Source organism: Lepidochelys kempii, chromosome 10 (genome assembly GCF_965140265.1).
Source record: "Lepidochelys kempii isolate rLepKem1 chromosome 10, rLepKem1.hap2, whole genome shotgun sequence".
In the NCBI taxonomy this organism is placed as follows: domain Eukaryota; kingdom Metazoa; phylum Chordata; order Testudines; family Cheloniidae; genus Lepidochelys; species Lepidochelys kempii.
Window position 1 is genome coordinate 85,598,992 of NC_133265.1, and position 12,645 is coordinate 85,611,636.

At 43.1% G+C, this 12,645-nt stretch overlaps 1 protein-coding gene across 2 annotated transcripts in view; it reads left to right on the plus strand.

The window, feature by feature from the left end:
* Positions 1 to 12,645, plus strand: part of IQGAP1 (IQ motif containing GTPase activating protein 1) — a 179,893-nt gene that overhangs the window by 116,429 nt on the left and 50,819 nt on the right. For both annotated transcript variants that reach the window (XM_073304652.1, XM_073304653.1), the window contains 3 exons: positions 5,965 to 6,120; positions 6,290 to 6,453; positions 7,845 to 8,069. In XM_073304652.1, coding sequence (XP_073160753.1) covers positions 5,965 to 6,120; positions 6,290 to 6,453; positions 7,845 to 8,069 — 545 coding nt within the window. The remainder of the gene's footprint in view (positions 1 to 5,964; positions 6,121 to 6,289; positions 6,454 to 7,844; positions 8,070 to 12,645) is intronic.

A 12,645-nucleotide genomic window follows, 5' to 3' on the forward strand; every position in this document is an offset into this window, starting at 1 on the left:
GAGCAGGGGGTTGGACTAGATGACCTCCTGAGGTCCCTTCCAACCCTGAGATTCTATGATTTTATGATTCTATGTCGAAAACCCCCCAGGATCGCTGCCAATCTGATCTGGGAAAAATTGCTTCCTGACCCCAAATATGAGTCAGTTGGACCCTGAGCATTTCGGCAAGACCCACCAGCCAGAAACCTGGGAAAGAATTCTCTGCTGTAACTCAGAGCCCTCCCCATCTAATGTCTCATCACCAGCCATTGGGGATATTTTGCTACTAACAGTCACAGGTTGGCTACATGCCATTGTAGGCAGTCTCATCATACTGTTCCTCCATAAACTTACCAAGCTCAGGAGACTGCTGAACAAAGTGACATATGGCAGCAGCTGCTGTTATACAAGTTCCTAAATCTTTCCAGCACCGTCTGTGATACTGCCCAAATATTTAACAGCTGACAGTCTCCCCTTGGGACAGGTTAATACTGAGCTGGTGGTTGCTTTGATGGTAACGGGCAGGGATTTAGTTTTGTCTGAATTAATAACCAGACCAATGCACGCTGCTTCTTTCCCAACCTGATCGGCCATCAGCTGCAGTGTTTCACCAACAAGATGGTGTCATTGGCATATTTGAGCTCTCAAAGCAGAATGATGTTCAGCTGAACACTACTAACAGTTGCCTCCTCCAGCTTATCTATCAATTAGTTCATGCCGATATTGAACAGTGGTGACAGAACAAAGCCTTGCTGAACTCCCATCGAGATAGGAAACCATGCCATATATCTGCCATTGACTCTAACACAGCTTTCCATTCCATTATAGAGCTTTTCTGTCCCTGTCTTCCAGGGACATTGAGTCACCTCATTAGATTCCATAGACTTGTTCAATGCACTTGAATAAAAGGTCTGGCAAAGTCTATAACAAGTGCTGAGCATGGCATATTAAATTTAACCATCTACTCAAAAAGCTGCCTCAAGATAAAGACCTGATTGATAGTAGAATGACCCATCTTAAAGCCACACTGAGTACCCGGTCTTTGCCCTGAAGTACATCATTCATTGGAGATATTAATAAGGAAGCAAAGATTTTTCCCTGGGAGTAACAGAGTAATACCCATGTAGTTGCCTTATTGCCCTTTTTAAACAAATTACCACTTCTTCCAGGCATTGGGGATGAGATTAGTAAGCCAGATGGTCTAGAAGAGCCTTTACAGCAACAGTACAGCAGTACTCTCACGTGTTTTCAGCAACTCAGGGGTAATGTTACAAACCCATCATGTCTTCCCAGACTGCAGCTTATGGACTCTTTTTGGTTGAAGGAAGGTGGCTCTACCAGAACTTCCTGTCCCTTCTTAAATGGAAGAGAGGCTGAAGGTGACAGACAATTGAGGAGCATCTTGAAATGATCTTCCCAATGATACAACTGATACTACAGGCTCTGGCCAATGTTGCTGTTCTAATTCTTACTAATCAAGAAGGTGCCACCTTCTGCTGCAAATACTGTAAAGTTAACTAGAGTGTGCTGAGATGGTGCCTGGCAGCAGCCTGTTCTAAACTGACTGCCTGAGACAACCACCAGGGTTTCTTATCTTATTATACAGTGACTTGATGGCATTCCAAAGTCAAACCCATTCAGCCTTTGCTTTTGCTCTCAGCAACTTGTCTTTGAAGACTCAAATCACAGCCCTTGTTTGTGTGGGGCCCCCTCCCCCCCCAACTCCAACTGCTGGGAGCACCTCCTCACTGATCCATGGATGAAATTTGGAGGGTTTAGGCCCCAACACTGAGCTGGCAGCGGTCAGCACTGATGATTTGAAACAAAGCCATTCCTCATCAGATGACAGACAGACTTCAGTCTCTAATGCTTAAGCAGTTCAGACGAGAAAGCTGTGTGATAGCTTGGTTGTAATACGAGTGTTTAATTACATCAGACTGATTTAGACTCATTAATTTGGCAGTCTTCTAAATCAGAGGCGCACTTTTATCAGCAGAAACAGATTGTCAGTGTCCTGTTTAATACCGTTGCAAACTCATACATCTATGACTGTTGACTGATAACAGTTAATGAAAACACAATCAATATCAGTCCTAGTGAAAACATATGAGCAGAACCATATCGGCTTCCATCTTTGGGTGATGGAAGAATCAATCACCAGGTCATTGGCAATTGCTAATTCTAACATTTGCTGCCCATTCCTGTTCTTCTGTCCAATATCAAACTTCCTGAGAGTACTGGCCCAGGTGCCATTATCTTTTCCTACCTCAGCATTAAAATCACCCAGGACAACAGCTCTTCTCAGAGTTTCATTAAGGATTGAGTGTAGTTACTGGGAAAAATTGTCTGCAGTCGCATTGTTGGCCTTGGTGTTGGTGGGACCATACACTGTGGTAATGGTAAGATTCCAGTAGCTGGTACAGAAACAGACTCTGATAGTCATTAATCACCCATCAGCCCTGCAGTGCCCATTGGGCATTGGGTGAAAGTATAACAGCCACCCACTTCTGGAACAACCCATCAACAACTCCCATTCCCTGTTCCCATTTCCCCCTTTAGCAAAACATGATTCCAATTTTCTTACCCCCATTCCCTGTTCCCATCTCACACACCCACATGCCCACCCCCACCCACACCCAGTCACTTCCTCATTGACTACAGATTATATAGTAAAACTTGAGTTCTGCTTAGCTATACCTTAACCAATCATTTTCCTGAAATTTAACTAACCAATCCTAACATATTGTAACATGATTATGTAACCAATTATATCCCACCACCTCAATTAGTTTACACCCAGCAAAATTAATTATACAACAGACAGGAACAATCACAGAACCAGACAGAGATTATACAGACAAACAACAGCAAAGTGGGAACTATAATGACAAAACAATACAGAAGTGAGGATTTCACATCCCAGCTATTGATAAGTGAGTTCTTGCCAGACAGGATGCTATCAAACTAAGTTTCCTTTTACATTTTCTAGGCACTTCCCTTTCTCTGGAGGTGATAGGAATACAATCCTGTCCTGATAGTGCCTAACAGCCCAATATTTCAATGTGACTAGTTTGGAATGTGAGGATGTAACCGTTCGCTTCCCAGCTTATGGCTGCCTCTGCTGCTTAGCCAAAGGCCTGAGCCTAAGCACAGGGCCACAAACTGTCACAGTAAGAGAAGGCCCTTACACTGGCAGACAGTGGTTTTGATTCTTTCTTTTATACCTCTATCACTAGCCAAGTGATAAGAATACACCTAAATTCTTAGAGTATAGGCCTTTACAGACAGGCCTGAATATCTATATCCTAACACTTGCTTTCATTTCATCACTTCCTGGCCAGCACACTTCAGATAAAGCACAGATATCAATGTTCAGGCTTTTCAACTGCTTGATGAGGAGAACGGCTTTAGCTGTTTCAGACAATGTTTGAATGTTCCAGGCACCAATTTTACTTTTGCCACCAACAAAGAGGATACCAGAATGGCCCGTTTGCAAGGTTTCATTGGTCATTTTGGCCTCAGTGGAAGAGAAAAACACTTGGCTGCTTCAGCTGCCAGGACAATCGACCAGATTGTTGACAGTGCTCAGCTTCAGTACAAACACCTTCACAATGTGAGCATACCCACCCTGACCACCCAGCTGCTCATCACACCCCTTGTACAAAGCAAAGCCTAGGAGAAGAGACAACATGACCAACATATTAGGGCTGTGTTTAACTCATGGGGCAGCACATTCCACAGTGGAAGGCTCATCAGTCAGAATTCCCTGCCTTCTATCCTTTTGTGATTAAATCAGGGGCTTGTTAACTTGAATACTTTTGACTTCTCTCATCTGGCATGGTATCTGATGGAGAGAGGTGGTTTCTGAGATAATAAAGATCCCCAACCTGTTTAAAGTTTTATTGGTAAAAAGCCAACACCTCATATGACACCCAAAAATAAACTGGAAGAGAGGACAAATCACAGAGCACAGAAGTAATTTGCTACATGAGTGAGGCTCTTTGTCAGACTGTCTACAGCATTCTGCACTAGTTGAAGCTTTGAACAGTTTTTAAGATTTAACTGCCTGTTGAGAGCAGGACAATAATCCAGTCTCAGAGTGACAAAGGTCTGGATCCTTGTGGCAAGGTCCTGCCTTGAAAGAGGCTGAAACCTTGGCCAAGTGTCAGCAATAGAAAGTGCTCTTGCCCACCCAGAACTATGCTGGCGGGATTCCCTCCCACATATTCTGGGGCACTGGGACCCAGGTAATGTTTCGCCTCTTCATCCCTTCTGCCAGTGTTGCCTTGGCAGAAAACCACAGAGAGGAAACAGCCAGAGTCTCCAGCTGGAAAGAGTAGAAGCATCCAAACCATATCTCTGGAGATTCCAAGAAGTTTCTACAGTTTTGACTGAGCTTTCTCTACCCTATGCTGCTATTTAGAACATAAAAACGGCTATACTGGGTCAGACCAAAAGTCCATCTAGCCCAGTATCCTGTCTTCCGACAGTGGCCAATGCCAGGTGCCCCAGAAGGAATGAACAGAACAGGTAATTGTCAAGTGATCCGTTCCCTGTCACTCATTCCCAGCTTCTGGCAAACAGAAGCTTGGGACACCATCGCTGCCAATCCTGGCTGATAGCCATTGATGGACCTATCCTCCATGCATTTATCTAGTTCTTTTTTGAACCCTGTTATAGTCTTGGCCTTCACAGCATCTTCTGGCAGAGTTTTACAGGTTGACACTGTGTTGTGTGAAGAAATACTTATTTTTGTTTGTTTTAAACATGCTGCCTGCCTATTAGTTTCATTTGGTGACCCCTAGTTCTTGTGTTATGAGAAGGAGTAAATATTTCCTTATTTACTTTCTCCACTCCAGTCATGATTTTATAGACCTCTATATATTCCCCCCTTAGTCATCTCTTCCAAGCAGAAAAGTCCCAGTCTTATTAATCTTTCCTCATATTTGCTCCAACCCCCTCCCTTCCTCTCCCTCACACTCTTCATCTCAACTTCACTCTACACCTGCCCCCCTTACCTTCTTCTTTCCTTACCTGTCCCCTTTACTCCCTTCTATACCCTTTTTCTTCTCAATTAGTTCATCCTGTCCTAAGTAAACCTAGCAAAAAATATATAAATAAATAAATTGTGGAACTAATGTGAGCATTGCTCCCATCCCATTGTTCACTTTGCTTGTGTTATACCCCTTCTCCCCATGTCTGTCTGGTCCATTTAGATTGTAAGCTCTTTGGGGCAGGGAATGTCTACTACTCTGTTTGTACAGCTCGTAGCACAATGTGGCCCCATTTTTGTGTGTCCCTTAGGCACTACCATAATAAACTTGATTCGTAATAACAAAATCTGGATGTGCAGAAGCAGCTGCATATCAGACAGGACCCTGAGGTTGTGAACCTGAGTATCTCCGCTTACCTCAGTCCTACCTTTTACTGAGTCTGTCAGCTAACCATCATCCAGGACTCTAGGTAAATCAGTAAACTGTACCTGGCAGATTCAATAAAACAGGCTTTGTCTGTAATTCACATATTGAAGACCTCATTCCAAACCAAATCACACTGTGATCCAGCAGTTTCATGTGTACCTTGAGCCCCACAGTACCCCAACAAGAGTGGGCCCACAGGGAAGTGAGCAGTCTCTCAATACAACACTCTGGATCCACTAAGAAAGAAACTACTGCACAATGATAGTTTATCCCAGCCTGTGGCTGCAATCGAGTGAGGAACACCTTATGGCTAGTTGTACTGAATGCAGCTGATGGATTTAATTAAATCACCATGGGAATGCTATTCTTGATCATTGCTAGCAGGAAATCATCAACTAATGAAACCAGTGTACTGTCCATAGCACATCCAGGTATAAAATTGTGCATAATTCTCTGTGCAGTGTTAATAAATATAGAGATTAAAAGGACACGATTTTTAAAAAATGTGAATGAGGATTTGGGAGATTTAAGTTAGATTTGAATCTCTCTCTTCTTGTCTTTGCAGGATGTTGTCTCTCATAGTAAGAAACTTACCAAGAAGAACAAGGAGCAGTTGTCTGACATGATGATGCTGAACAAGCAGAGGGGAGGTTTGAAGGCTCTAAGCAAAGAGAAGAGGGAGAAGCTGGAAGCGTATCAGCACCTGTTCTACTTGCTTCAGGTAAGCAGCTCCCCTAAGGGCTTAGAGCTTTTGACAGCCTCTTTCCATGGAGACTTCTGTGTCTTGAATCAGTTGTTATTTGTACACTGTGCTTTGGACCCACTATTGCCACCAGTCATCCTGGCCTTTTTGGGAGTGAATGCTGAACCTTTTTTTGTTGTTGTTGTAGACTAATCCCACCTACCTGGCCAAGCTGATTTTTCAGATGCCTCAGAACAAATCCACCAAGTTTATGGATTCAGTGATCTTCACTCTGTATAACTATGCATCCAATCAGAGGGAAGAATACCTGTTACTTCGGCTTTTCCAGACAGCACTGCAGGAAGAAATCAAGTATGTGCTGCCATGGCCTTGCCATACAGATGGCTTAAAGGACCGTTATTATGATAGCAGAAGACATTAAGTGATAAATGCTACACAGTTTATCCCTGTTCATGCTTGAGTCTCCAGTTTCTGTCTAAGAATAATTCGGTTTTCCCTGAAGCACAAAGAAATATCTGTTAGCTTGGAGAGGAGCTATTCAATAATAACCATTGCGGAGAAAACAAGCCTCTTTACATTGGGTTTTAGGATGATTTTATTTTAGATTAAAAGCATCTGCTTTTCTGAGGAGGAAAACTGTGGATAAATGAATCTGTTTTAGAAAAACGTGTAACCAAAATTTAAAGTGATTTAAACTGCTGTTATGCCTAGAGTAGCTCCAGCTTTGTAAGCCAATAAGGAGCTTGGAAAAGGGCAGCCAGGAGAACTATGGGTTTGTCTATATGACAAGTTACTGCACAGCAAGCTAGAGTGTGAATCTAGAGTGCACCAACTTGCCATGCAGTAGATTGCTATGAGGACACTATCTTTGCAGCAGTATACTAAACCACAATGCAGGACTTGTACTATGCTGTAGCAGTGATCACACAGGATGTTACTGCATGGCAATCTGGTGCACTATAGATTCGCGTTCTGGCTTGCTGCATGGTAACTTGCCATGTAGACAAGTCCAAGAAACTGAAGTGCAAACTCAGCTTATCCTGGATTTTCAACAGCTAATGAGAATGCAGGCACTCAATAATGCTGTAGTAGTTTACATTCTTATAGGCGGTCAGTTTGTGGACACAGGCTCAGCACATTCTTTGTGATCATGTCACATCATAGTCCAATTCCTCCCAGTGCACAGCTGGGGCCTCATCACTGAAAAAGAATATAAACTATCTCTCTGGAGACTTTTCTGTTAGTTTGTTGTTTTCATGCTCTCAGTGAGTCATGCTATCACTAAATGTAGTTTTTCTCCTAGTCTTCTATGATGAACTGTCTTTTATAGTGAAAGAATACCGTACATATCTTCCCTGCCCTGCTCCAAAACACACCCATTCTCTCTCTCCCTGCAAAAATGTTTTTAAAGTGGTTTTTAAAAATGAAATGCAAAATGTGCTGTAACAGCTCTAAGCCATGGTATTCTGGGCACCAGCCGGCTATGCTACATATCTTAGATGAAGATGCTAAACTTTATTCCCCATGCTGCCTCCTAGTACACCTGAGCCAGCACCATGAGTCTCCTTAATGCACTCTTTGTTGTAACTTGTTTCATTGAAATTTTGCAAAAATCCACCAGCTTTACAAATGAAACTAACACATTCTGCCTTAAAAAGCATGCATCACGAAATGTGTGTGTTGCATAACTGGTAAAACTATTTCTAGTTAGTTTTTTTTTATTTATGTTAATTCTCTTCCAGATCAAAAGTAGACCAGATACATGAGATTGTGACTGGAAACCCCACTGTTATTAAGATGGTGGTAAGTTTCAACCGTGGTGCCCGTGGCCAGAATGCAATGAGGCAGATTCTGGCACCTGTTGTGAAGGAAATCATGGATGACAAATCACTCAACATCAAAACTGATCCTGTGGACATTTACAAATCTTGGGTTAACCAGATGGAGTCACAAACTGGAGAGGCCAGGTGTGGAAACTTACTACTTTGCTTTTTTACCTCTCAGCTGCCTTACATTATCTGCTTTTTGCCTCTCTGGCTTCACTGAGTTTCTCTTCCCAATTTCCACTGGGTTTAAAGAATGTTTGAGTCATCAAATCAATTCCTGTTGGGTAGATGTAAAGTTGATGATGGAATGTGACCTAACAGGCTACCTATCTAAGGTGTCAAGAAAGGCTCTCACCTTTCCTACAGGAAAGGGAAATAGACCTTGGCATCACCTGCTTTAAAGGGTTAATCAGACATCTAAGGGGTACTTTCTGAGCTATAACTTTCTTCATCATCTCTTATCAGGAATCATCAGCTTCTTGTCAGTTTTGGTTGCATAGTCTGCATTTGAAGTGAGATACATACAATAAATGCTGTGGTGTGCAATTTTGTAGTAATTTAGCAGATATCCTTCCTCCTCCCTATCCTGGAATATTGAGGATTCTCTGAGTAAGGGGGTCAGCTTTGATGCTTCAGGTGCCACATTTAATGCTAATTTCTAGACCACTTATATTAGGTAAGGAGTGGAAGAGCTTTTACTTGTCAGTGTCCTCTTCATTTTTTCTGCCTTACACAGGCACTGTTTGGCATCTCCATAAGAGTGACCATCCTATAGCAAGTGAAAAACTTGCTATATTTTGTAAATGGCAAAGAGTTGCAATTCTCTTTATTAGTACTATTGTTTATTTTTAATTACAATAGCATCCAGATACATAAACAGAATTGGGTACCCCTTTATGTTGGATACTCTAAGGCAGTCCTGTTGGTTTTATTTCTCTCAGTGCATATCATTGCATGCATCTAGAACCTGAGATAGGTTCAAATAGAAATGATTTTTAAAAACACATACTGAAAAATTCAAATGTTCAAAAATTCAAAATGAATGTTGCCAACAGTTAAAATATTCTGACAGTACAAACTGAGTTTCTCATTCAGAAATCCTTACCCTGTCCAAAGAGAGAGATCTTGTAGCATGCTCTGGTGGCCAAAACTGGCTATGTTAAGATTAAGGGTGGGGTTAAGTTTCAGAGCTGAGGGCCTTCTACTGACAAAATCCTATAGTGTACCCTCAGGCCCTAACATCTAAGGGTTGTCAGCTTAATCATCCCAGCTTCAGCTGAAGACTATGCAAAAACTTCAGCTTGTGTGAAACACAGATGCCTGCTTACTTAGCATTGTTTTCCACAGAGAGCATATTACACCTGTTCCCCAGGGACAGCCCAGGTTTCTAGTTTGTAGCCCAGCATTGAGCAGTTTGGCTGTTGAAATGAGCTACTCTGCTCACTTGTCTGGGCTCTGAAGTGGAATTGACTAAAGCACCTCTTCTTGCTCAATCTGCATGCACACTCTGCAAAAGGATGCTGCATTATTTTCTCATTACGCCCAAAGAAAGGGGGAAGAGAGGGAGCTACCAAGAAATCCCCAGTCCTACCACTACCCAAAGTTATTGTCTGCCTTGTGACAAAGTTCCTCCTCTGCCTTGGTGGGTCCTGCGATTATTGGCAGATTTGCTCACCTCAGAGGTTCACGGCAGCCCTCAGTTTGGCCACTTTCGTGGCTCAAGTCTGCCGTTCCCTCAGTTAGCCTCATCACTGGCCAGCATGGGGAAAAGGAAGAAGAAGAATCCCTGCAGTCTCTGCTGATTCACCTGGTGGATCGGAGAACAGGCCAGAGACCTTCCTCTCTGGTGGAACCCACAGTCCAGGTCAACTCCTCCAGTATCAAGTAGGGAGTTGGAGGGATTGGGGGAACTTGGACCCGCCCTCTACTCCGGGTTCCGGCCCAGGGCTCTGTGGATTGCAGCTGTCTCAGTGGCTCCTATAACAGCTGTGTGACAGCTATAACTCCCTGGGCTACTTTCCCCTGGCCTCCTCCCAACACCTTCTTTATTCTCACCACAGGACCTTCCTCCTGATGTCTGATGATGCTTGTACTTCTCAGTTTTCCAGTAGTACACCTCCTCACTCTCAGCTTCTTGCGCCTCTTGCTCCCAGCTCCTCGTACACGCACCACAAACTGAAGTGAGCTCCTTTTTAAACCCAGGTGCCCTGATTAGCCTGCCTGTCTTAATTGATTCTAGTAGCTTCTTGATTGGCTGCAGGTGTTCTAATCAGCCTGTCTGCCTTAATTGTTTCCAGAAAGTTCCTGATTATTCTGGAACCTTCCCTGTTACCTTGCCCAGGGAAAAGGGACCTACTTAACCTCGGGCTAATATATCTGTCTTCTATCACTCTCCTGTAGCCATCTGGCCTGACCCTGTCACAGCATATATTCCACTCTGTGTGCACATGTGCCCTATGCACATGTGATCAAACTCTTTTGAATAGCTGTGTCCACTGGGGCTGTGCGTTGGGAACTCTCTTGACTACCATAGCAGAGGATATAAGGGGTTGGGACAGCCTCAACTGCCTCTCACTTCCTTCTTACCACTCTTGAGATGGAATCCTGCAGTATCCACATCTCTTCAATCTGCAAAAGATTTCTTAGATATTGTTGTTCTAATTCCATAGCTACAGTTGTTAGTTAGCATACCTGTTGGTGATAAATAAATGAATAAATAAAGTTTAGATAGATGTACCCTGTGGAACCAAAGCATTGATACAGTTTCTCTCCCGCAGTACCCTGTTGCCTCCCTGTACAAAGCTAGACACACACACCCTAGTCCATGTGGCCAAAACGGCTGAAGGCAAAGCTCCAAGATCTGCCCCTCCTATGATTCAGCAGTGGTATGTCTGCTGGAGACTTTAATGCAAGCATCGGTTGACTGACCCCATTTTCTGAGAGACCACCTCTTCCCAGCCAGTTGCACTCCTCCAATGCCTCTGTGAGCCATCATGTTACCCCAAGCTCAAGAAGTACTCGCAAGCCTTGTTCCTTGGAAGCTTCCACTTCCAAGCAGAACAGAAGCTGTAAGGAGACCCATACTAAGGACCAGGGAAGATGTAGCTCTCGCGCTCCTGCTAGGAGGCAGATCCTCTTCTAAGTCCCTGGCCTAAGTTCTACAGGAGGTGGGACTAGATGATTATGAATCTGTGAATCCCTCTCTTCAGAGATTCTGATCGTGATCGCCTCCACCCATTGGTAGGGAGCACAGCTGGACCAACTTCAGATTTGGAGGAAATGATTGGCTCTCAAATATCTGTGTGTGTCAATGTGCTGCAACTCCAAGCTATTCAGTTGGCATGAAGGGCATTCTTACCGCTCCTTCAGGGTCTCCAGACAATACCACAGCAGTGCACTTGTTGAAACTCTCTGGGTAAGGATAAAAGGGGTAAAAAACAAGAGTGATATCATGGTAGGGGTCTACTATAGATCACCTAGCCAGGTAGAAGAGGTGAATGAGGCTTTATTTAAACAACTAACAGAATCATCCAAAGCACAGGACTTGGTGGTGACGGTGGACTTCAACTACCCAGTCATCTGTTGGCAAACTAATAAAGCAGGGCACAGATTATTTAACAAATTCTTATAATGCATTGAAGACGATTTTTTATTTTGAAAGGTGGAGAAAGCAACTAGGGGAGAGGCTATTCTAGGTTTGATTTTGACAAATAGGGAGAAACTGTTAGAGAATTTGAAAGTGGAAGGCAGCTTCGGTGAAAGTGATCATGAAATGATAGCATTAATGATTCTAAGGAGTGATAGGAGGCAGAAAATGATAATAGATTTTAAGAGGATAGACGTTAGGAAACTCAGAGAGTTGATAACTTGCTTCCCATAGGATCTTACCTAAGGGGGAAAACAGTTCAAGAGAGTTGGCAGTTTTTCAAAGAGACATTAAGGGCACAAGAGCAAACTATCTCACTGCATAAGAAAGATAGGAAGTATGGCAAGAAACCACCTGGTTTAACCTGAAGATCTTCAATGACCAGAAACTCAAAAAAGAGTTCTCCAAAAGGTGGAAACTAGGTCATATTATGAAGGATGAACATAAAAAAAAAACCACAACCATGTAGAGACAAAATTAGAAAGGCCCAGGCACAAAATGAGATTAAATTAGCTAGAGACATAAAGAGTAACAAGAAAACATTCTACATCTGGAGGCTAAAATAGGGAAGAACAAATTAAAAATTACATAGGGCTAGTCTACACTGGCAACGTAGTTGCAGCAGAGTGCTGGGAGAGAGCTCCCCCAGCGCTCTAAAAAACCCACCTCCATGAGTTTTTTCACACCCCTAAGCGATAAAGTTGCCACACTGTTAAGTGGCAATGTAGACAAGCCCTTAGATATTACTAGATGTTTTCAAGTAGGCAGAGCCTGATGAAATGCGTCCTAGAATACTCAAGGAGCTGACTGAGGAGACAGCTGAGCCATTAGCAATTACCTTCGAAAACTTATGAAAATGGGAGAGATTTCAGAGCCCTGGAAGAGGGCAAATATAGTGCCAATCTATAAAAAAGGCGAATAAGGACAACCCGGAGAACTACAGACCAGTCAGCTTAACTTCAGTACCTGGAAAGATAATGGAGCAAATAATCAAGCATTCAGTGTGCACACACCCAGAAGATAATAAGGTGATTATTAACAATCAATATGGATTTGTCAAGAACAAATCCT